The 22,511-nt window shown below is 39.8% G+C and overlaps 1 protein-coding gene across 8 annotated transcripts in view; it reads right to left on the bottom strand.

The window, feature by feature from the left end:
• TMEM45A (transmembrane protein 45A) overlaps nt 1-22,511 on the bottom strand; it is an 80,979-nt gene that overhangs the window by 2,659 nt on the left and 55,809 nt on the right. For 5 of the 8 annotated variants that reach the window (XM_037730590.1, XM_037730588.1, XM_037730589.1 and 2 more), the window contains 4 exons: nt 21,321-21,533; nt 19,726-19,910; nt 8,926-9,071; nt 6,897-7,208 (listed from right to left, as the gene is read on the bottom strand). In XM_037730590.1, coding sequence (XP_037586518.1) covers nt 7,058-7,208; nt 8,926-9,071; nt 19,726-19,910; nt 21,321-21,533 — 695 coding nt within the window. In that variant the 3' untranslated portion in view covers nt 6,897-7,057. Of the gene's footprint in view, nt 1-6,896; nt 7,209-8,925; nt 9,072-19,725; nt 19,911-21,320; nt 21,534-22,511 lie in introns of those variants that run through there. The other 3 variants (XM_017506372.2, XM_037730592.1, XM_017506371.2) reach the window with 1 other exon arrangement.

The raw sequence follows: 22,511 nt of genomic DNA, 5'->3' as shown, positions 1-22,511 counted from the left end.
ACATCTATGGACTCAAGAGCAAGGAAAACTGCTTGAAATAATTTGCCTTGATTATTAATTGACTACTGGTGTTGCTCCCAATGTCCTCAACACTGCAAGCCACTGTTCTCTTGAAAAGCAAATACTTTTAAGTTAAAGTCTGGACAGTGTTTATGTCATTTTTTTAAAACCACGTATTATTTCAACATTGCATAACTTCGGTACATGCTAAATGAAATCTATTAATTAACTGATTAATTTGTTTCATTTCCTGATGATGCTTGTGGAAATTAAAACAAAGACATAGCTGTTTATTATAAATTAATTGCTAACATAGACCCCTACTAACACCCCTGTTTCCCATTCCTTCTCTCTGGGTTGTATCTGTGGCTACTACAAGCCCAACCTAAGACATGTCAGACACCTTAACCAGCCTCTATCTGCCACCTGTACCTATAGGTGTAGGTATATTTATCTGCACATGCAGAAATGGCTACCTGGGCCAGATTGAGAGATGGGGTGATAAAGAGCAAGTAAAAATAACTGCTAGTCACTAGAAGGGCATGAATCCAGGAATCTGGGATCATGGTATGTCTACGCTTTTGCTCCCATATGTGCTCTTCACTTAATATGAGAAAGAGCAGAGCTGAGACAACAGATGTACTTCCAAGAAACAATCATATGCATGGAATTTGGGCATTTCTATTTTGTTCTTCAAAATGGTTCACATGAATCATTGCTTGGAAAGCTAACCTGTAAATGGGCAATATTTTCCTACCCATAGAGAGGGGTTTTTGAAATAGTTCTGTGGAAGAGTGCTAATTAAATGTGAGATACAGTAAAATATGTAAGAAAATTTCCAGACAATTGTCATCTTTGAACTGTCACAAGCAAGACTGCAGGCAGTTTTACCCTCACATTGTAAACAAAGCCACCAAGAAGTTTGAACTGGGCGAAACTCACAGCAGCTCAGCAAAGAGGCTGTGGCAAGACTGCCTCTCTAGATTACTCCTCTCTGGGCAAGGCATCTCTGAAACAAAGGAGTCAGCCCCAGTCAGGGACTTCTAGATAAAACCCCCATCTCGCTGGGACAGAGAACCTAGGGAAGGGGCAGCTGTGGGCACAGCTTCAACAGACTTAAACGTCCCTGCCTGATAGCTCTGAAGAGAGTAGCAGATCTCCCAGGACAGCATTCAAGCTCTGACAAGGGACAGACTGCCTCCTCAAGTTGGTACCTGACCCCTGTGTATCCTGACTGGAAGACACCTTCCAGGAGGGGCCAACAGACACCTCACACAGGAGAGCTCTGGCTGGCATCTGGTGGGTGTCCCTCTGAAATGAAGCTTCCAGAGGATGGAACACACAGCAATCTTTGCTGTTCTGCAGCCCTGCTGGTGATACCCAGGCAAACAGGGTCTGAAGTGGACCTCCAGCAAACTCCAGCAGACTTGCAGCAGAGAGGCCTGACTGTTAGAAGGAAAACTAACAAACAGAAAGGAATAGTATCAACATCAACAAAAAGGAAGTTCACTCAGAGACCCCATCCAAAGGTCACCAACATCAAAGACCAAAGGTAGATAAATTCATGAAGATGGGGAGAAATCAGCACAAAAAGGCTGAAAATTCCAAAACCCCGAATGCCTTTTCTCCTCCAAAAAATCACAACTCCTCTCCAGCAAGGGAACAAAACTGGGTGGAGCATGAGTTTGAAGAACTGACAGAAGTAGGCTTCAGGAGATGGGTAATAACAAATTCCTCCAAGCTAAAGGAACATGTTCTAACCCAATGCAAGGAAGCTAAGAACCTTGAAAAAAGGTTAGATGAATTGCTAACTTAGAATAACCAGTTTAGAGAAGAATATAAATGACCTGATGGAGCTGAAAAATGCAACACAAGAACTTCGTGATGCATACACAAGTATTGATAGCTGAATCAATCAAGCAGAAGAAAGGATATCAGAGACTGAAGATCAACTCAATGAAACAAGTGTGAAGACAAGATTAGAGAAGAAAGAGTGAAAATAAACAAACAAAACCTCCAAGAAATATGGGACTACGTGAAAAGACCAAATCTATGTTTGATTGGCGTACCTGAAAGTAACAGGGAAAATGAAACCAAACTGGAAAATACTCTTCAGGATATTATCCAGGAGAGCTTCTCCAATCTAGCAAGGCAGCCCAACATTCAAATTTAGGAAATACGGAAAACACCACGAAGATACTCCTCGAGAAGGGCAACCCTAAGACACATAAACATCAGATTCACCAAGGTGGAAATGAAGGAAAAAATGCTAAGGGCAGCCAGAGAGAAAGGTCAGGTTGCCCACAAAGGGAAGCCTGTCAGACACACAGTGGATCTCTTGGCAACCCAGAAGAGAGTGGGGGCCAATAATCAACATTCTTATAGAAAAGAATTTTCAACCAGCCAAGAATTTCATATCCAGCCAAACTAAGCTTCATAAACAAAAGAGAAATAAAATCCTTTACAAACAAGCAAATGCTGAGAGATTTTGTCACCACCAGGCCTCCCTTACAAGAACTCCTGAAGGAAGCACTAAACATGGAACAACCAGTACCACCCACTGCAAAAACATACCAAATTGTAAACACCATTGACACTATGAAGAGACTGCATCAACTAACAGGCAAAAAACCAGATAGAATCATAATGACAGGATCAAATTCACACATAACAATATTAACCTTAAATGTAAATGCGCTAAATGCCCCAATTAAAAGACACAAACCAGCAAATTGGATAGAGTCAAGACCCACCAGTGTGCTGTATTCAGGAGACCCATCCACGTGCAAAGACACACATAGGCTTAAAATAAAGGGATGGAGGGCTATTTACCAAGCAAAAAAAAAAAAAAAAAAAAACAGGGGTTGCAATCCTAGTCTCTAGAAAACAAATTTTAAACCAACAAAGATGAAAAGAGACAAAGAAAGGCATACATAATGGTAAAGGAATCAATGCAACAAGAAGATCTAACTATCTCATATACATATGGATTCAATACAGGAACACCCAGATTCATAAAACAAGTTGTTAGAGGCCTACAAAGAGACTTAGACTCCCATACAATAATAGTGGGAGGTTTTAACACCCCACTGTCAATATTGGACAGATCAACGAGACAGAAAATTAACAAGGATATCCAGGACTTGAACTCAGCTCTGGACCAAGCACACCTAATAGACATTTACAGAACTGTCCACCCCAAATCAACAGAATATACATTCTTCTCAGCACCACATCACACTTATTCTAAAATTAACTACATCATTGGAAGTAAAACACTCCTCAGCAAATTCAAAAGAACGGAAGCCATAACAAACAGTCTATCAGACCACAGTACAATCAATTTAGAACTCAGGTTTAAGAAAATCACTCAAAACTGCACAACTATATGGAAACTAAACAACCTGCTACTGAATGACTACTGCGTAAATAATGAAATTAAGGCAGAAATCAAGATGTTCTTTGAAACCAATGAGAACAAAGACACAATGTACCAGAATCTTGGGAACACATTTAAAGCAGTGTGTAGAGGGAAATTTATAGCACTAAATGCCCACAAAAGAAATCAAGAAAGATCTAAAATCAACACCCTAATATCACAATTAAAAGAACTAGAGAAGCAAGAGCAAATAAATTCAAAAGCTAACAGAGGATAAGAAATAACTAAGATCAGAGCAGAACTGAAGGAGATAGAGACATAAAAAACCCTTCAAAAAATTCAACAAAGCCAGGAGGTGGTTTTTTTGAAAAGATCAACAAAATAGATAGACTGCTATTCAGACTAATGAAGAAGAAAAGAGAGAAGAATCAAATGATAAAGGGGATATCACCACCAATCCCACAGAAATACAAACTACCATCAGAGAATATTATAAAAACTTCTATGCAAACAAACTAGAAAATCTAGAAGAAATGGATAAATTCCTGGATATATGTATATATACACCCTCACAAGACTAAACCAGGAAGAAATTGAATCCCTCAATAGATCAATAACAAGTTCTGAAATTGAGGCAGTAATAAATAGCCTACCAACCAAAAAAAGTCCAGGACCAGACGGATTTACAGCCGAACTCTACCAGAGGTACAAAGAGGAGCTGATATCATTCCTTCTGAAACTATTCCAAATGATAGAAAAGGAGGGACTCCTGCCTAACTCATTTTATGAGGCCAGAATCATCCTGATACCAAAACCTGACAGAGACACAACAAAAAAAGAAAATTTCTGGCCAATATCCCTGATGAACATCAATGTGAATATCCTTAATAAAATACTGGGAAAGCAAATCCAACAGTGCGTCAAAAAGCTTACCCACCATGATCAAGTCAACTTCATCCTTGGGATGTGGTTCAATATATGTAAATCAATAAACGTAATCCATTCACATAAACAGAACCAATGAAAAAAACCACATGATTATCTCAATAGATGCAGAAAAGGTCTTTGATAAAATTCAACAGCCCTTCATGCTAAAAAATCTCAATAAACTAGGTATTGACAGGATGCATCTCAAAATAATAAGAGCTACTTATGACAAACCCACAGCCAATATCATACTGAATGGCCAAAAACTGGAAGCATAACCTTTGAAAACCGGAACAAGACAAGGATGCCCTCTCTCACCACTCCTATTCAGCATAGTATTGGAAGTTCTAGCCAGGGCAATCAGGCAAGAGAAAGAAAGAAATGGTATTCAACTGGGAAAAGAGGAAGTCAAATTGTCTCCGTTTGCAGATGAATGATTGTATACTTAGAAAACCCTATCGTCTCAGCCCAAAATCTCCTTAAGCTGATGAGCAGCTTCGACAAAGTCTCAGGATACAAAATCAATGTGCAAAAATCACAAGCATTCCTATACACCACTAATAGACCAGCACAGAGCCAAATCATCAGTGAACTCCCATTCACAATTGCTACAAAGGGAATAAAATACCTAGGAATACAACTTACAAGGGATGTGAAGAACCTCTTTAAGGAGAACTACAAACCACTGCTCAAGGAAATGAGAGAACACAAACAAGTGGAAAAACATTCCATGCTCATGATTAGGAAGAATCAATATGGTGAAAATGGCCATACTTCCCAAAGTAATTTATAGATTCAATGCTATCCCCATCAAGATACTATTGACTTTCTTCACAGAATTGGAAAAACTACTTTAAATTTCATACAGAACAAAATAAGAGTCTCCAGAGCCAAGACAATTCTAAGCAAAAAGAACAAAGCCAGAGGCATCATGCTACCTGACTTCAAACTATACTACAAGGCTACAGTAATAAAAAGAGCAAGGTACTGGTACCAAAACAGAGATATAGACCAATGCAACAGAATAGAAGCCTCAGAAATAATGCCACACATCTACAACCATCTGATCTTTAACAAACCTGACAAAAACAAGCAATGGGGAAAGGATTTCCTATTTAACAAAAGGTGTTGGAAAAACTGGCTAGCCATGGGCAGAAAGCTGACACTGGATCCCTTCCTGACATGTTATACAAAAATTAACTCAAGGTAGATTAAAGGCATAAATGTAAGACCTAAAACCATAAAAACCCTAGAAGAAAACCTAGGCAATACCATTCAGGACATAGGCATGAGCATAGACCTCATGACTAAAATGCCAAAAGCAATGGCAACAAAAGCCAAAATAGACAAATGGGATCTAATTAAACTAAAGAGCTTCTGCACAGCAAAAGAAACTAGCATCAGAGTGAATAGGCAGCCTACAGAATGGGAGAAAATTTTTGCAATCTATCCATCTGACAAAGTCTAATATCTAGAATCTACAAAGAACTTAAACAAATTTACAAGAAAAAAAAAAACATCAAAAAGTGGGCAAAGGATATGAACAGACTTCTCAAAAGAAGACATTTATGTAGCCAACAAGCATATGAAAAGAGCTCATCATCACTGGTCATTAGAGAAATGCAAATCAAAACCACATAGCACCTCATGCCAGTTAGAATGGCGATCGTTAAAAAGTCAGGAGACAACAGATGCTGGAGAGGATGTGGAGAAATAGGAATGCTTTTACACTGTTGGTGTGAGTGTAAATTAGTTCAACCATCGTGGAAGACAGTGTAGTGATCTCAAGTATCTAGAACTAGAAATACCATTTGACCCAGCAATCCCATTACTGAGTATATATCCAAAGGATTATAAATAATTCTACTATAAAGAAACATGCACACATGTTTACTGCGGCACTGTTCACAAATTGCAAAGACTTGGAACCAACCCAAATGCTCATCAATGATAGACTGGATAAAGAAAATGTGGCACATATACACCATGGAATACTATGCAGCCATAAAAAAGGATGAGTTCCTGACCTTTGCAGGGACATGGATGAAGCTGGAAACCATCATTCTCAGCAAACTAACGCAAGAACAGAAAACCAAACACCACATGTTCTCATTCATAAGTGGGAGTTGAGCATTGATAACACATAGACACAGAGTAGGAAACATTACATACCAGGGTCTGTCAAAGGTAGGGAGCTGGGGGTGGGGGAAGCATTAGGAGAAATACCTAATGCAGATTATGGGTTGATGGGTGCAGCAAACCATCATGGCACATGTATACCTATGTAATAAACCTGCACGTTCTGCACATGTACCCAGAACTTAAGTATAATAATATTTTTTTAAAAAAAACAGCAAAAAGCGTTTATTGAGAATCTACTATATGTTTGCAGTATGCCAAGATGTGTTGGAAATATGGAAAGGGTCTTATACTCAAGGAGACACAATCTAGCCAGGAGATAAGACTAATGCACATGAGCTCATGGGGAACATCACAAGAGAGATCCCAATTTTTGAAATGCATGATGGAGGCTACATGCTGTAAAAACTCTTAAAGGGAGATGAGCAAAGGCTAGAGTCATCACGGAAGGTTTCATCGAAGAGATGTGCATTTAATGTGAATATGCCAGGTGGAGGGAACTGCATGGGCAAAAAGATTTAGGATAATATGTGTTGGGGGTAGAGGAGAAGGTTGGAAAATAAAAAATGGAGTATCCAGTTTCTAGGGTACTATAGGTTAATAAGAGGTCCATTAGGGGTCTGAAGGTTTTTGAAACAGGAAGAGACAGTAATCTTCTTTTGGCTCTGGAGAGGAGCTGACATGAGGAAGAGAGTTTCCTTGGATGCTGGCAGTGATCTTGGAGGCTTTCCAGCCCCTAAGGAGATGAGGCCCAGAAGTCAGCCTAGAACAACAGGGGAAGAAGCCAAGTTTCACTCAATGGCAGAGCAGCATTGACAATGAGCACATGCACATGCTTTGGAGGAACTGAATGGGACTAATAGAAATCAATTAGAAGGTGGAATTTCCTCGTACCCAAAGGACTTAAACCTAGTAGGTTTAAGTAGAAGGCAGCAACTTCTACAGCAGAAGGCAGCAACTATAGATCAAAGTGAGCTGACCTGCAGCTGAACAGAGACAGCTGAGAGCTAGACAAAGGACTCATCTCTTCACTCAGTGCCTCAGCACCAGAGCTGCTTCAGCAATGAGGCACAAAGAAGCACAGAGCAGGAGGGATGACTTGGGGCCGATGTGTAGAGAGAAGAGTAGAAAGTTACTTCCAGCTGGGACCTCGCTGGGCCTAGCAGTAGCCACTGCATTTTAGAAATCAGAGAACCTGTTAAATGTGTAGTGTCCAATCTAAATTAATTTTATTAATTTTAATATCCATATATGTGTGGTAACCACTGTCCATACATATATGGATATTTAATAAAATTAACGTGGCACGAGCCACATTTTAAGTGCTCAATCACTAGTGACTCAATCACTATTGGACACTGTAGATACAGAACATCTCAATCAGCACTAAGTCTGAAGGGTTAGGTGCTGGAGCCTTCATGCCTGGTCACTGAGGTCGGCCAAGCCAATTGGGGTTCGGCATTAACCCCCTTAGAGAAATGAACTATGATCACCGCTTTCTATCCCTGCTCATCCTTCAAGCTGCAGCTTCATTCTCAATTGTGGAGAGGCCTCCCCTCAACTCCAAGAGTGCTTTCTTCTTCTACTATTTCTGTTTATTGCACTGTATTTTAATTGTGTCTCCCTAATTTAGTCCTAATTATCAGACTAAAAATTCCTAATGGGTAGGGTCCATATCACATTCATTTTTTTAATACCAGAGAGGAAGAATGAAGAGGAGAAGGGGGAGAAGCATAACAGCAGAAAGAACAACAAGACAATAATATTTATTGAGCTCTTATTATGTCCTAAGCTTAAATACTTGATCCCATTTAGGTATTATTTCCCCATTTTACAAACAACAAAAATATTACTTAATGTGGGTAAGTGATTGGCCCAGTCATACAGCTGATAAACAGTGGAGTCAAAAATATGTGTTCTTATCATTCTGTTCTACTCCTCGTTACTCACTCATGAAATATTGTATTATAAAAAAAAATATATTCTTATAAAAATATGTATTTAACTGGACCTGACTTGTAGAAATATTTGTCAATGTCAACTTAGGCAGGCACCTACACTTAATGGGACACACACAAGTTGGTCAAAAAAGGACTCTAAGCTTAAGAAGTGCTTAATTGAAGTATGCACATTTGGGTAAATGGAAGACTCACTACAGGCAGCACAGGGTGAGGGAGGCCATTCAGAAGAGAGAAGAGGAGATAGCATAGTGGAGACATGGAGGCACAGAGGAGTGTGCTGAAGGGTAAACATGAGCAGCAGAGGCAGAGCCGAGGCACTGAACGGGACTAATAGAAATCAACTTTAAACCAGCATTTATCCTTTTTACTAGGAATTTTTGGTTTGCAGATAATATGCTACCCTGTCTTATGAGATGATAAGGAATAAAATCCCCTTTGAATTTTAAATTCAATACCACTGAGTCTTGATAATCACATACCAAGGAATAGAACTTCCATGAACAGAAATCGCTGACTTACCAGGTGACGAAAGCGTAATTCACTCCAACGATGACAAGAGCTACTGCGTAATGCCAGCAAAAGCATATGGTGAGAAACATAATATTTTCATGATCCATCAGATCCCATGCAGGACTTCCATCAGGGGGATACAGGACAAATCCAATCTGCAATTTAGAACAAAAAGCACATGTTGAAATAACCAACCACAATCCCAAAAATGGTGCATTTCAAAATACTTGGTTCCAAGGTACATGATAACTAAGTCAAATCCAATCATTTAAGATGTAACAGATAAAACATCAGGTTTTGCTGCCTGATTTAGTAATATAGAGACTCTCTAATATGTCATATTTTCATAAAAGTTTTAAAAGGACATTTAATGATCAATTTTCAAAATATAAACAGTCATCTTGCTAGAAAGGAGTGGACTTTAAGAGAATGTCTTGGGTTTCTACATTGTGCAGTTTCACTCTGTTACTTCAAAATTAGAGTACAAAAAGGCTTCAAAATAAATAAATGCCCACATTTAACATCATATTTAATGGTAAAAGCCTGAAATGAAATCTTTCCTCCTAATATCAGGAATGAGACATGGATGGCTGCTTTCACCACTTCTATTAAATGTTGTACTGGAAATATTAGCTAGATCAATTAAGCTACGATTTAGCTAGAGCATTTAAGCCATTAAGAAAAATAAAAGGCATCCATACTAGAAAGAAAGAGGCAAAGATATCTACATTCACAGATGATATGATCTTATATATAGAAATTCCTAAAGAATCCACAAAAAAAAGCTAGTAGGGCTAATAAATGAGTTTAGCATAGCAGCAGGATACAAAATCAATATACAAAAACAGTTGTATTTTTATACAAAAGCATTGAACTCAAAAATAAAACTAAGAAAACAGTTTCATTTACAATAGTATTAAAAAGAATAAAATACTTCAAGAATAAACTTAATCAAGGAGGTTTAAGACTTGTACACAAAAATCTGCATAACATTGTTGAAAGAAATCAAAGAAGACCTAAATAAATGGAAAGCTATCTCATATTCATGGACCGGAAGCTTAATATTGTTAAGACGGCAATACTACCCAATGCAATCTATAGATTCAATGCAATTGCCATCGAAATTCCAATGTTCTTTTTTTTTCTTTTTGCAGAAATGGAAAAAGCTGATCCTGAAATTCATAGGGAATTGAAGGGATCCAGAATAACCAAAACAACCTTAAAAAAGAAAGCTAGAGCTACAATAATCAAAACAACAGTGTGGTACTGGCATAATGATAGACATTTAGATCAATGAAATAAAATTAAGAGTCCAGAAATAAACTCATATGTCAATGGTCAGTTGGTTTTTGAAAAGGGTGCCAAAGCCATTCAATGGGGAAATAAGAGTCTCTTCAACAAACGGTGCTAAGAAAACTGGGTATTCATATGCAAAAGACTGAATTTGGACCCCCACCTCACGCTATACATAAAATTAACTCAAAATGAATTAAAGACCTAAATATGAGAGCTAAAACCATACAATTCCTAGAAAAAAACAGGTAGAAAACATCATTACTTGCAATTTGTTGATTATTTTTTAAGCTATGACACTAAGAGCACCATCAACCAAAGAAAAAAATAGATAAAATGAACTTCATCAGAATTAACTTTAGTGCTTCAAAGGACACTATTAAGAAAACGAAAAGACAACTCACAGCATGAGATAAAATATTTGCAAAGCATATATCTGATAAGAGATTAATATCCAGAATATAAAAAGAATTCCTAAAAGCCAACAAAAACAATTTTTGTTAATGGGCAAAGGACTTTACATTTCCCCAAAGAAAATATACAAAAGATGATTGATATCCTTGTTCATTAGGGGAACGCAAATAAAAACCACAATGAGATACCATTTTTTATTCATTAGGCAGGCAATAATAATAAAAAATAATAATAAATATTGGTGAGGATCTGGAGAAACTGAAATCCTTCTACATTGCTGATGGGAATGTCAAATGGATAATCTGGATTATCTGGATAACATCGTGTACAAGTTTTTGTTTGAATACCCGTTTTCAGTTCTATTGGGTAGAAGTGGAATTACCATGTCACATGGTAATTCTATATTTAACTTCCTGAGGAACTGCAAAACTGTTTTCCCCAGTAGCTGCAGAATTTTATCCCAACAAAAAATTAGATAGATGATAGATAGATAGATAGATTGATAGATAGATAGATAGATAGATAGATGATTGATTAGATAGATAGATAGATGTATTTCAGGTTTCTAGAACTAAATGAAATTCAAAACCAAGATAATATAATGGATAATCCTACAAATGTCTACCATATATTCCTGATATGTGTCAATTACAGTACTTAGGTGTTTCCTTGCAATGGCGCTTTTCAAGGATGTATTATATTGCCCTCATTTTAATGTATTATTATCCTTATTATCCAGATAAGAAAATTGAGTGATTTAGTGATTTGCCCAGGATTACACGACTAATAAATGAAATGTTACAAGAAAAAAAAAAACCACAGTGTGCAATCTTGAATAAAACATTAATTTCATTTCTGTTTGAAATTTCAAATAATCAGAGTAAGTCAGGGAAAATTAAGATTTGTGCCTTAATCATTTGTTCCCATTTCTGGATTCCCTTTAGTTGAAAAGACAGCTTCCATTTTACTGTCTGATAGATGGTGGTACCACCATGTCCTTGGCGGTTTATCCTCACTCATATACATAAACGTCACAATAATTCTGAGTCCTTGAAACAACTTGAAGAAGATATCATCATCCTCATATTTCGTAGGAAAAGATTGGAACTCAGGGACTTCAATAACTTCCCCCAATATTAGAAGATGGCTAAATGACTAGGGTAGGAATCCAAACCAGTCGTTTCTGGCTCCAAAAACTCCATGTTCTTTCTCCTGCTCCATACTCTTTTCACCATATAGCCTTTCCGTATGGGGCAAAGTGGAGGGCAGAGGCCTGCATAACAAGATCAGTTTGAGTCATCTCAGCCGTTCTGATATGGTTTATGGTTTGACTGACCAATACTGAGACGGAAGGTGGTTCCATGAGGATATGGCACTATATTGCCACGCAAATGACAGATTGTTGGCCCTCGAACCACATCCCTAATTCCCAGACATACTTTGTCTGGCCTGCACATTTAAAAGAATAATTTGTGGCCGGGTGAGATGGCTCACACCTGTAATCCCAGCACTTTGGGAGGTCAAGGTGGGTGGATCACCTAAAGTCAAGAGTTTGAGACCACCCTGGGTAACACAGTGAAACCCTATTTCTACTAAGAATACAAAAAATTAGCCGAGCCTGGTGGTGTGTTATATAATCCCAGATCTTAGGAGGCTGAAGCAGGAGAATCACTTGAACCCAGGAGTCGAAGGTGACAGTGAACTGAGATTAGGCCACTGCACTCCTGGTCCACAGCCAGGGCCATAGAGTGAGACTCTGTCTCAAAGAAAATAATAATAATAATAATTTGCTTTAGTTGCTAACACTTAAAAAATAGGAAACAGGCTGGGTGTGCTGGCTCATGCCTGTAATCCCATCACTTTGGGAGGCTCAGGTGGACGGATCAAGGGGTCAGGAGTTCGAGACCAGCCTGGCCAATATGGTGAAACCCCATCTCTACTAAAAATTTAAAAAATTAGCCGGGCATAGTGGCAGCCACCAGTAATCCCAGCTACTCGGAGGCTGAGGCAAGAGAGTAACTTGAACCCAGGAGGCGGAAGTTTCAGTGAGCTGAGATCGTGCCACTGCACTCCGGCCTGGGCAAAAGAGCAAGCCTCTGTCTCAAAAAATAAATAAATAAATAAATAAATAAATAAATAAATAAATAAGGAAACACACAGATGTTTGCATTCTCAGCTTTTTTGTAAAAATATAACTATCTGGCAACATTAGGCCATTTGGCCAAATAGCAAACGTGAGTGGAAGCATGGAGTCTCCATTGATTCATCATTCAGTTTACCTTCCTGACCAAGTGGAGTGATCCAACCACAGTTTTCCATTTTTGTGCTGGCCCAGTGCATTTTATTTGTCAACGAATGTCAGAGTCATACATTTCCCCAAATATCTTATTAGTTGAAATTAGCAAGGTACTTTACAATAAATTCTTTCCCTTCTTTATATCCCAGTAGACAGAATGCATTGTCTATTTTAGAGATAGGAAAATTAAGTCATGTATGCCCCGCCCCTCCATCCCCAAACAGCTGCCAAAACGTTTGATCTCTACTGCTGTGCCTCACCCACCAAGGGCTGGGGCCTCTGCATTAGAAGGTGAATAGACTCTAAAGGGAAGATATGTCAACATCTGTGGCAGAAGATACATCAGTCATTAAGTTAGAGGTTTGAGCCCGCAATACTCAGAAGCTGCAGATGGAGAATGCCACCCCTGCTGGTTGGATGGTTGCTTTGGACACATCAGCGTTTTGCAATACCCCTTGTATATACTGCTAGGAAAGCTCACTGTGGGACCCAAAGTGACCAGAGCCCAGGTCCTTGAATCCTCTGGAAGAAAGCAAGAATTTCTAGATCCTCTGTGCTTACTGTTTGGGATAACAAGAGAGAAAATCAAGTCACGTAGTCAACTCCCAGTCCAAAGGCCCAGTTGTCTAAGCTGGGATCTCATGCCCTCTCCTCACAACAAATTCATGGAAACTGACAGAAAAAGTCTGTGTAGACAGGGTATTTTTAGGGAAGGTGAGCGTTAAGAGCCATGGACGACCCTCCAGATCCCATCCATCAGTCCTGCTACCATTCTTCCAAAGCCACCCACATGCCCCATCCACCCCAGGTCGGGAAGATCTGCTCCAGCTCCCAGAGGGAAAGGTTAGCATTTGTATTGGGTTAAATTGTGTTCTCCAACATGTTGAAGTCCTAACTCCCAATATCTCTGAACGTGATCTTATTCGGAAACGTTCTTTGCAGATGTGATCAAGTTAAGGTGAAGTCACACTGGATTAGAGTTGGCTCTAAACCCAATGACTGCCATCCTTATAAGAAGGCCATGTAAAGACACAGGAAAACAAAGAAACACAGGAAGGATATCATGTGATAACCAAGGCAGAGATTGAAGTTATGCTGCCCCAAGCCAGGGAATGCCAAGAGAGGCCAGCAATTGGCTAGGAGATCAGCATCAGCATGGGACAGATTCTCCCTCTGGACCCCAAGAGAAAACCCACCCTGCCAACACTTGATTTCAGATTTCTGGTCTCCAGAAGAGTAAATAAATTTCTTTTGTGAGTCACCCAATTTGTGGAAATTTATTATTACAGCCCTAGGAAACTAATACAACGGTTGAGTCCGAAATAAGCAAAAGCGTATCACTTGCCCTAAACCTTAAGCCTAGGCACATTGGTGACTGTCTTCCACCTTTCACCTTTTTCTGGAAGCTTACTCTGCTCCCATCCTCTGGAATTAGCAGCCCTCTCCTCTGGGCAGCATGCATCGTCAAGTGACAGCATCTATTTTTCCCAATAACCCCATGATATATTATTACCATTTCTATTTTATAGTTGGGTGAGGAAGCCTAACGGCACAGAACATATTATCTATGGGGAATCATGTAATTAGTGTAGTAAAGCTGGCATTCAGATTCAGGTTGGTCTAGGCTGCAGGCCCAGGGACTTGTCACTACATGCCACATTCATAATTGCTTTTAGGAGCTTCCAAAACAAACTCTCAAGTCACCTCCATTAGGCATTCATTCTGCCAAACTTTTTGCTGTTTACATCGGGAGAAGAGAAACTCGGAGCCCCTCTCCGAAGCTAAAGCTTCGATAGGCCAATGAACAGAGTTAACTGATGTGACTACCGTGAAAGCCATAGAAACACTCCATAGTCATTCTAGGCCAAACACAAACAAATGAGGAAAGCTGAAACCCCAAACTGAGGCTAGAAACTGCCACAACTCACTGAATCCTCCTTTAAATACAAAAACTACACTTTTGTCTTCATGTGTTTCCTTATATAACATTCCCCAAAAAACCTCAACTTGCAAAAAAAAAAAAAAAGTTTTTCTTGCTATATTTTGTATGCCACTCCTGAACATCTGGTTTTGACTAGTTTAAGTTTTATTAGTGTCACATCTCAAATGTAAATAGTTATCTTCCCTAATAGGCAACAAGCCTGGGGCTGATTTCCTACAGCGAAGTCTGAATTTCCTGTTGTTATCTGATTATCCAATCATTTATTTCAATACTAAAAGCCTAGGCAAATGTTTGATCTGCTGCCGCAACAGACCGCAAACCACTACTGTTTGGTTGGGCTTTCTTGTCATTTAAAAATGAACTTTTGCCCTGCGTAAAGGCAAAACAAAAGCTGAGTTTTCGTTTGGGCTCAGGATCTGTGCAGTCATGGGAGGAATCCCTGGGGGGATTGATGGAGCTGGGAGACGCGGTAGAAACAACTGTCTGAAATAACAAGAAGCAATGACAATGGGAGCACCTTCCTCATCCCCTGATCCTCCTGCACCTGGGTGGGGACGCTGATTGGAGAGAGATTGGGAATGAAAGCTACAAAGCGAGGTTTTGAAATATTCTCCCACACAGAGGACACAGGGAAAACATGATTCATGGAATAAAGGGGCCTGCAGGATTTTTTTTTTTTTCTTTTTTAAATTGCATGATGTGGCTAGGTTGTTGAGAAAACATTTTTGACTGTGATGTGGTTCAGGAAAGAAAGCATTGTTAATAAGTTGGAAGGAAAATTCCCTCTCCATTTACATATTACCCAATCACTTAGATATGTGTGATAAACAAGCGGCCAAGGTGAGCATTTGTTTCTTTCAGTTCACATCTCCATACTTATGGTTCCAAGAGCCTAGGTGAGTGTTTTCTCTAATCCATCTATACACAGTTCATGCACTAGTATTAAAATATTTACCATATATACAGAAGTGGTGAGAGCAAAATATGGTGAAAAGCAAGTCACGACATAATATTGTTAGTGTAAGACAGTGCTTTGGCTGTAAAGATTCATATACCACACTTACCAACTGGAAGCATAATAAAGTCACCTAAGTTTCTAGACGGTTTTGTTTCGGAGGAGTGAAGCAGTGAGAGAGTCATTATAGCTAAAACATTGTTTCTTGGCAGTGTGTGTGTTTGCATTGGTATTAAATGTTAATTTTACTTTAAGGCTGCAGACATTATTTAGGCTGACCACCAGGAGTAAACGGTCTAGTCTAGACATACTGGTAGATGAAAAAAATTCTAAATAATTTCAGATTTATACCCAAAGACATGAATCTCTTCCTTAGAAAATCTTTCGGGGGAAATATGAAAACATTTATCTGCCAAAAGGGGCAACACTAAGCCAACCTATTCCCAGTTGAGGTATGACCCACAGCTTCCTCCTTCAGATCCTGGATATTAATTAATCATTAGTTATTAACTGAACACTAATTAATGTCATTAATTCTTCTCTTATGTTTATAACTCTGCTCTCTTTGGGTCTCCCCTCTTATTCTGCCTTTCTTTACTTGAATATTTAGCTTCTTAATAAACTTGATGTAGTAAATATATGAGGACTCCTAAACCAAACAAAAAGAATATACTTCCTTTTTGACTACATGGATCATTTACAACCACTGACACTGGGCCATGTTTCAAAGGAAGTCTCAACACATTACAAAGAGAACATATTCCTTGACCATAAAACAATTACAGTAGAAATAAATAATAAGAAAAAAAGAATATTTTTGGAAACTTAAAAGTGTACTCCTAAATAACTCATAAAGAGAAAAGCACGTGGAAATAACACTCAAAATTGTGAAAACCACGTCAACATATCAAAAACTACAAACTAACACATCAAATCTAACAGAAGACAGCTCTAGAAGTGTGCAGACAAATGTACTTGTTTAAATGCACTTATTTAAAAACAAGAAAGATTGAAAATAAATGAGATCATCTAATTTAAAAAAAAAAAATAAAAAAAAAAAAAAACTAAAAAGAAAAAGAAAGAGAAGCAGAAAACAACCTTATAACAAAGCAAAAAATGAACAAAAAAAGAAATGGACAAATCCAGACCTATAACATAAAACTATAACCAACTTCTATTAGAAAGGGAGAGATCGATCAGATGAAAAATCATTAGGAATATAGAATACACACAAAAAAACGCAATTAAAGAGTCCCAAAAGCCTGGTTCTGAGGGACTCTGTTATAGAGGCTTCTTTTCATGGGTCCGTGAGGGGCATAGTTTCTAAGGCAAGAGTTTCCCAGCTCCATGCCTCCACCCAGGAACCAGAGGGGTTTGGAATGTCAAGTTCTTCGTCTGGGTTTCCCACGCGGGCTAGGTAGAGAAAGCCAGCTGAGGCTCCTTTGTCCAAAAAAGGTGCGGAAAGCTCTGGGAGGAGGGGACCAAGCAGCCAATCTGGTATCAGAGTCAAAGAGCAATCACTCCAGAGGAAGTCCGAGAGAACTCCTCTCATTGGACAAGAACATGAATGGGGAGGGAATAACTCAAGGGTTAAAACTCCAGCTGTTCCTACCTATACTGATTCTTTCTCTGGGCCCCCTCCCACGACAGCATGGGACCTGTCTTTGTTTCTCTCTCTCTCTGATAAACTGCTTTTCGGCAAAACTCTTTGGGTCCACAATATTTATTCAAACAGTAAGCTCACTGCAACTCCGGGGCCACTTTCCCTGTTCCTCCGAGTTAATGAGGCCAAGAACCTCCGACCTCTGGGAGTTGGATATGCTCCCCTGGTTACATCTTTTGGCAAGCCAGCCAGGAGAACGTTGGACTTCAGAGCAGTGAGGGATATGGGACCCCTTTCATTTACTAATCTGTCCTTTCCCTTCTTTTAAATTTGTTAAGGAGGTAAAAATTGGGCATCTGTCAGCCATCTAAGTGCATATAGTGTGGCCACCAGTCTGAAGACACAGTGTCAGACCTCCTGCCAATGGACTCTCTAAAAACCCCGGGTCTTCGGAACTGGGAGCATTGGTCAGCCCCGAAGCGCTTCCCTCCCTTACTGATCTTTCTTTCTCTGGGCCAAGCTGAGGGCCAGCTAGGGGAAAGGTGGCCGTCCCCCACTCCCGGTTCAGTCTGGTTAAGGTTGTGTGCCCGCTTAGACCTCTTAAGAAAAAGCCACCTATGCAAGCTATGCCCAGCCTTTCAGACACCCAACCTCCTGGGTCCAGATTTCCATAATGCAAACTTCTTCCCAGCTCTTTCCTCTAAGATATTTCCTACACAGGAGGCTATTATCCTTCTTGCTAGACTTTGAGGCTTTGGCACATTGCAAAATTCCTCCTGGGGAACAGTGAACCGGTCATTATCCAGGTGACGAGTGGCAAATGGACTTTACCCATAGGCCTAAGTCTCGGGGATATCAACATCTGCTGGGTATGTGTAGATACCTACACAAACTGGGTTGAGGCTTTCCCCTGTAGAACAGAAAAAGCCCAAGAGGTAATAAGAATCCTGATTAATGAAGTAATCCCTAGATTCGGACTCCCTCGCTGTCTTCAAAGTAAAAACGGCCCTGCCTTCAAAGCTGCAGTGACCCAAGGAATTTCCAAGGTGTTAGGAATGCAGTATCATCTCCACGGTGCTTGGAGGCCTCAGTCCTCAGGGAAAGTGGAGAAGATGAATGAAATTCTAAAAAGTCACCTAACGAAACTGGTACAGGATACCTACCTCCTGTGGCCTTCTCTGTTACCAACAGCACTCTTAAGGGCTCGAAACTCCTCAGAAATAGGACTCAGCCCCTGTGCGATGCTTTATGGACAGCCCTTTCTTACTCCATCTATTTTTCAATAGGTAATACATGTACATAGTAAATGTGATAACATTTTATAGTAAATGTGATAACACATTATAGGGTATCTGTTAGTTTTTTCCATGAAGTCTTTCCATTAAAATAACCCTTGGATCTAGCCCCTCTCTATCGGCCTTTCCTTCAACAGCCTTTCTACTTTCTTACATGCTTAAATATCACATCTTTTCTATCCTGTTGTTTCTATTCCCCTCCCCTACCAACGCTCTTTATCACTCCTCACGCACAACACAAATCTCTAAAATAACCTCATTATCCCAAATCTCTGCTGTCCAGTGACTAAAAATCTCTTCTAAGAAGTCTTCCTTGATTAAACCAAAATTCACCTTCCACCCTAGACTTTGTTTACAGATATGTATGCATGTTAGATTATGATTCGTCAGTCTGTATAAAATGTATGTTCACTGATTGCAATTCATGCTTTCAACAGCACATCAAGGTTAGGGAGTTTACAGCTTAAAACGGAAAAAGCCTGGGGCCTCAGGTCACACAAGCCCAGATTTGGATCCCAGCTCCATTACTGTATGAGCCTTGGCCTCTCTGGGTCTTCCTAACTATGAATTGGTGATGATAATGCCTAAATTCCAGGCTGTTACAGGGAAAAAACAAAACAATGTGTATGTGAAAGTTTGGTACGGTAGCCGACACATAACTATTTCTCAGTAAGTGATAGTGTTCCCTCTTTTCTGCCTTCTATAAATTTCTTAAGCTTATTACCCATTAGCTATAAGCTGCTTTAGTGTCAAGAACTGCTTCTAACTAAAAGCATCAGCTCAGAGTTCCTACATAATGGATGTCCAGGTGTATGATGACCCAGCTTTCCTGATAATTCTCCCATCAGGGCTACTGGGACACTGAAAAAAACATCAATTCTCAGAGGCCCATGATCTTACTACAGCACGTTGGAGGGAAGTCTCTGGGGTCTAGAGCAAACTGCCCCATCAAATGCAGAGAGAAGCTACAGGCAAAGAGTCCAGGTGCATTAACTAGAGGCCCCAACTCACCTGAAAGAACCAGCTCCCTTGAAGCAGGATGAGGCTTGACCGCAGTAGCTCCAGAAGTACATTGTTCCTGACAAGGAACTCTAGGAAGGCAATGAGGCCTGCCAGAAAGACGACCAAAACCAGCAGCTGGTGCACAAAGATGTCCAGCATTTCCCGGCCATGAGTGTGGTTGTAGAAGATAAAAGCTGATGGGAAAAAACAGATTGTCTTTTTCAGTGGCACCAAGGACCACCGCCGTTTCTCTCTGTACACAGAAATTTACGCATACACACATTTGTCCAAAAGAGCAGGTACTCACTGATTCCCACAGTACTGTATTTTTGAAAACATCACCACCTCATTAGAATGGAATCTTTGAAATCTAACCCTCTTTTTGCTTTCACTGACCTTTATTTTCTCTCTAACATACTGTGACGTTTTCAACTAATGGATTCTCATTATCTCACTATATTTTTGAATGAATATCTTTTCCTCTTTATCTAAATGAAAATGATTGAGATGAAGTTGGAATCTCCATGGATTGAAAAATTTCAAAGCATCTTTTAAGCAGGACAAAGAACAGTTAAACGTGACAAGTGCGGTAATTCAGATGAACACACAGATGATTAAGTCAAAGTGTCGCCTTAAGGAATTCACTCCATTGGAGGAGGCAAACATATACATGTATAAATCACAAGAGTGGATTCTGACATGCTCTGGATGCTCTCAAGAAGTAGTAAATAACTGCATTTCTTCATCCCATGGACAGATTCCAACTTCATCTTTTTCATGAAGGCGAAGAGAAAAGATGTTCATTCAAAATATAGTAACACTCTGAGATAGTGAGAATCAAGCTATTAGCTGTTGACATCCATCTTTTATCCAGCCCTTGTTCCCAAGAGGTATAGGAAAAAGTCCTTATCTTCAGATGCCAGAGGCAAGGTGAGTAGGAAGTGACTGCCTCCTGATCAATGTGTGGTTATCTATTTCCATAATCAATCTATTTCTTACATATGTAATAAATGAAAACAAATCATTAAATGCTTGTTTTCTTTTTTTCTCCCTACGGTAACTGGGAGACCAGCTGAATGAAAAATACTGTTTTTAATTAACTTTCCAAAGTTAGGACCCCATATTTTTTATGTGACTGCATTTTTTGGACCCTACTCATCACGAAATAGCAGAGTTTTACTGTATCAGTATGAAAAGCCTAGTTAGTAGATCGTGGAAGTTGTTCTGCTGTGAGTGGCTGCCTCATTTCAGTGTATTCATGCTTTATTACTCTGGGATCAGTTCTCACCTGTCAAAAGTGAAAATAATGATAATCTTCCGAACAGCCCAGAGATGAGTAACCTTCACAAATGATCTTTCAAGACAGATGTGAAATGTAAACATAGCAATTGAATGACAGTTCTTGCCCAGTTCTACTAAATGAGTCAGTATAGCACATAGACCTTTGGCACCCTGCCTAGGACACCCACATATTTCATTATGGCCCAGATATATGGTCTTGCCAATCAAGGCTGCAATAAGATGCCAGAGGTATATTAATATGAAGGGCTACACAAATGTCCACTAATAGAGAAAGGTATGTGAAAAAACTTAGTAATACTTACCCTCCACAAATAAGGCATTTGACAACATTAACTTGATTAAGCAGAAAGGAAGTGAACTGAAGGTGAAACATAAGATGTGTGCCACACCCATCAGCCCAAAGAAGAAATACATGGTGAAATGATGCCAGCCCAGGAGTTGGTTCCACTGGCCCTGTTTATAGTCATATAACCTCAGATGGGGCCCTCCAGGAATAAACTGCTCCCCGGCCATGCCTGCAGAGAAACATATCACAGTTTTAGTAACTCTGCTTAGCCTAGAATTCAATAAGATGCAGGAGGACAAGCCCATTGTTTATTCCAATCTAGTCTCCTCTTTTGACATTGATTCTTCTCTCTGAGCTGTCCCCTAACAGCTGAGCACTGGCCCTTTAGGCTTGTTCTGGAGGTTCAGATGCTCGTTCCAATAAATAGTTTTAGTCAAAGATAGCCAGTTGAGTCAAACAGCTATTTCAGATCTTTGGTGCCAATGATCTTAGTTACCACTGCCTATTCCAATCTAATGACTAAGGGACATCTTGAATTATTTGGGGATTTGAATTTGGGATACAACTCCTATGGAGGTTGATTGCTTTCTTCTTAAATAGTACATCTTTGAGTAGCCGCCAAAAAGTACAGGGTTGTGCTTGGTACCAGACACAAACGCTACAGAGTTCAGCTTTTCTCCAATTATGATAACTGAGAAAGCTCAGACAGGACCGGGCACACTGGTTCACGCCTGTAATCCCAGCACTTTGGGAGGCTGAGGCAGGCTGATCACTTGAGGTCAGGAGTTCACGACCAGCCTGGCCAACATGGTGAAACCTGTCTCTACTAAAAATACAAAAATTAGCCAGGTGGGGTGGCAGGCACTTGTAATCCTAGCTACTTGGGAGCTCAGGCACAAGAATAGCTTGAACCCAGGAGGCAAGGTTACAGTGAGTCAAGATAACGCCACTGCATTCCAGCCTGGCCGATAGACTGAGACTCCATCTCAAAAAAAGATATAGAAAAGGCCGGGCGCGGTGGCTCAAGCCTGTAATCCCAGCACTTTGGGAGGCCGAGGCAGGCAGATCACGAGGTCAAGAGATCGAGACCATCCTGGCCAATATGGTGAAACCCCGTCTCTACTAAAAATACAAAAAGTAGCTGGGCGTGGTGGCGTGCGCCTGTAGTCCCAGCTACTCAGGAGGCTGAGGCAGGAGAATTGCTTGA

Source organism: Cebus imitator, unplaced genomic scaffold (assembly GCF_001604975.1).
Source record: "Cebus imitator isolate Cc_AM_T3 unplaced genomic scaffold, Cebus_imitator-1.0 Scaffold354, whole genome shotgun sequence".
In the NCBI taxonomy this organism is placed as follows: domain Eukaryota; kingdom Metazoa; phylum Chordata; class Mammalia; order Primates; family Cebidae; genus Cebus; species Cebus imitator.
This window is presented reverse-complemented; position numbering and strand designations above follow the sequence as displayed.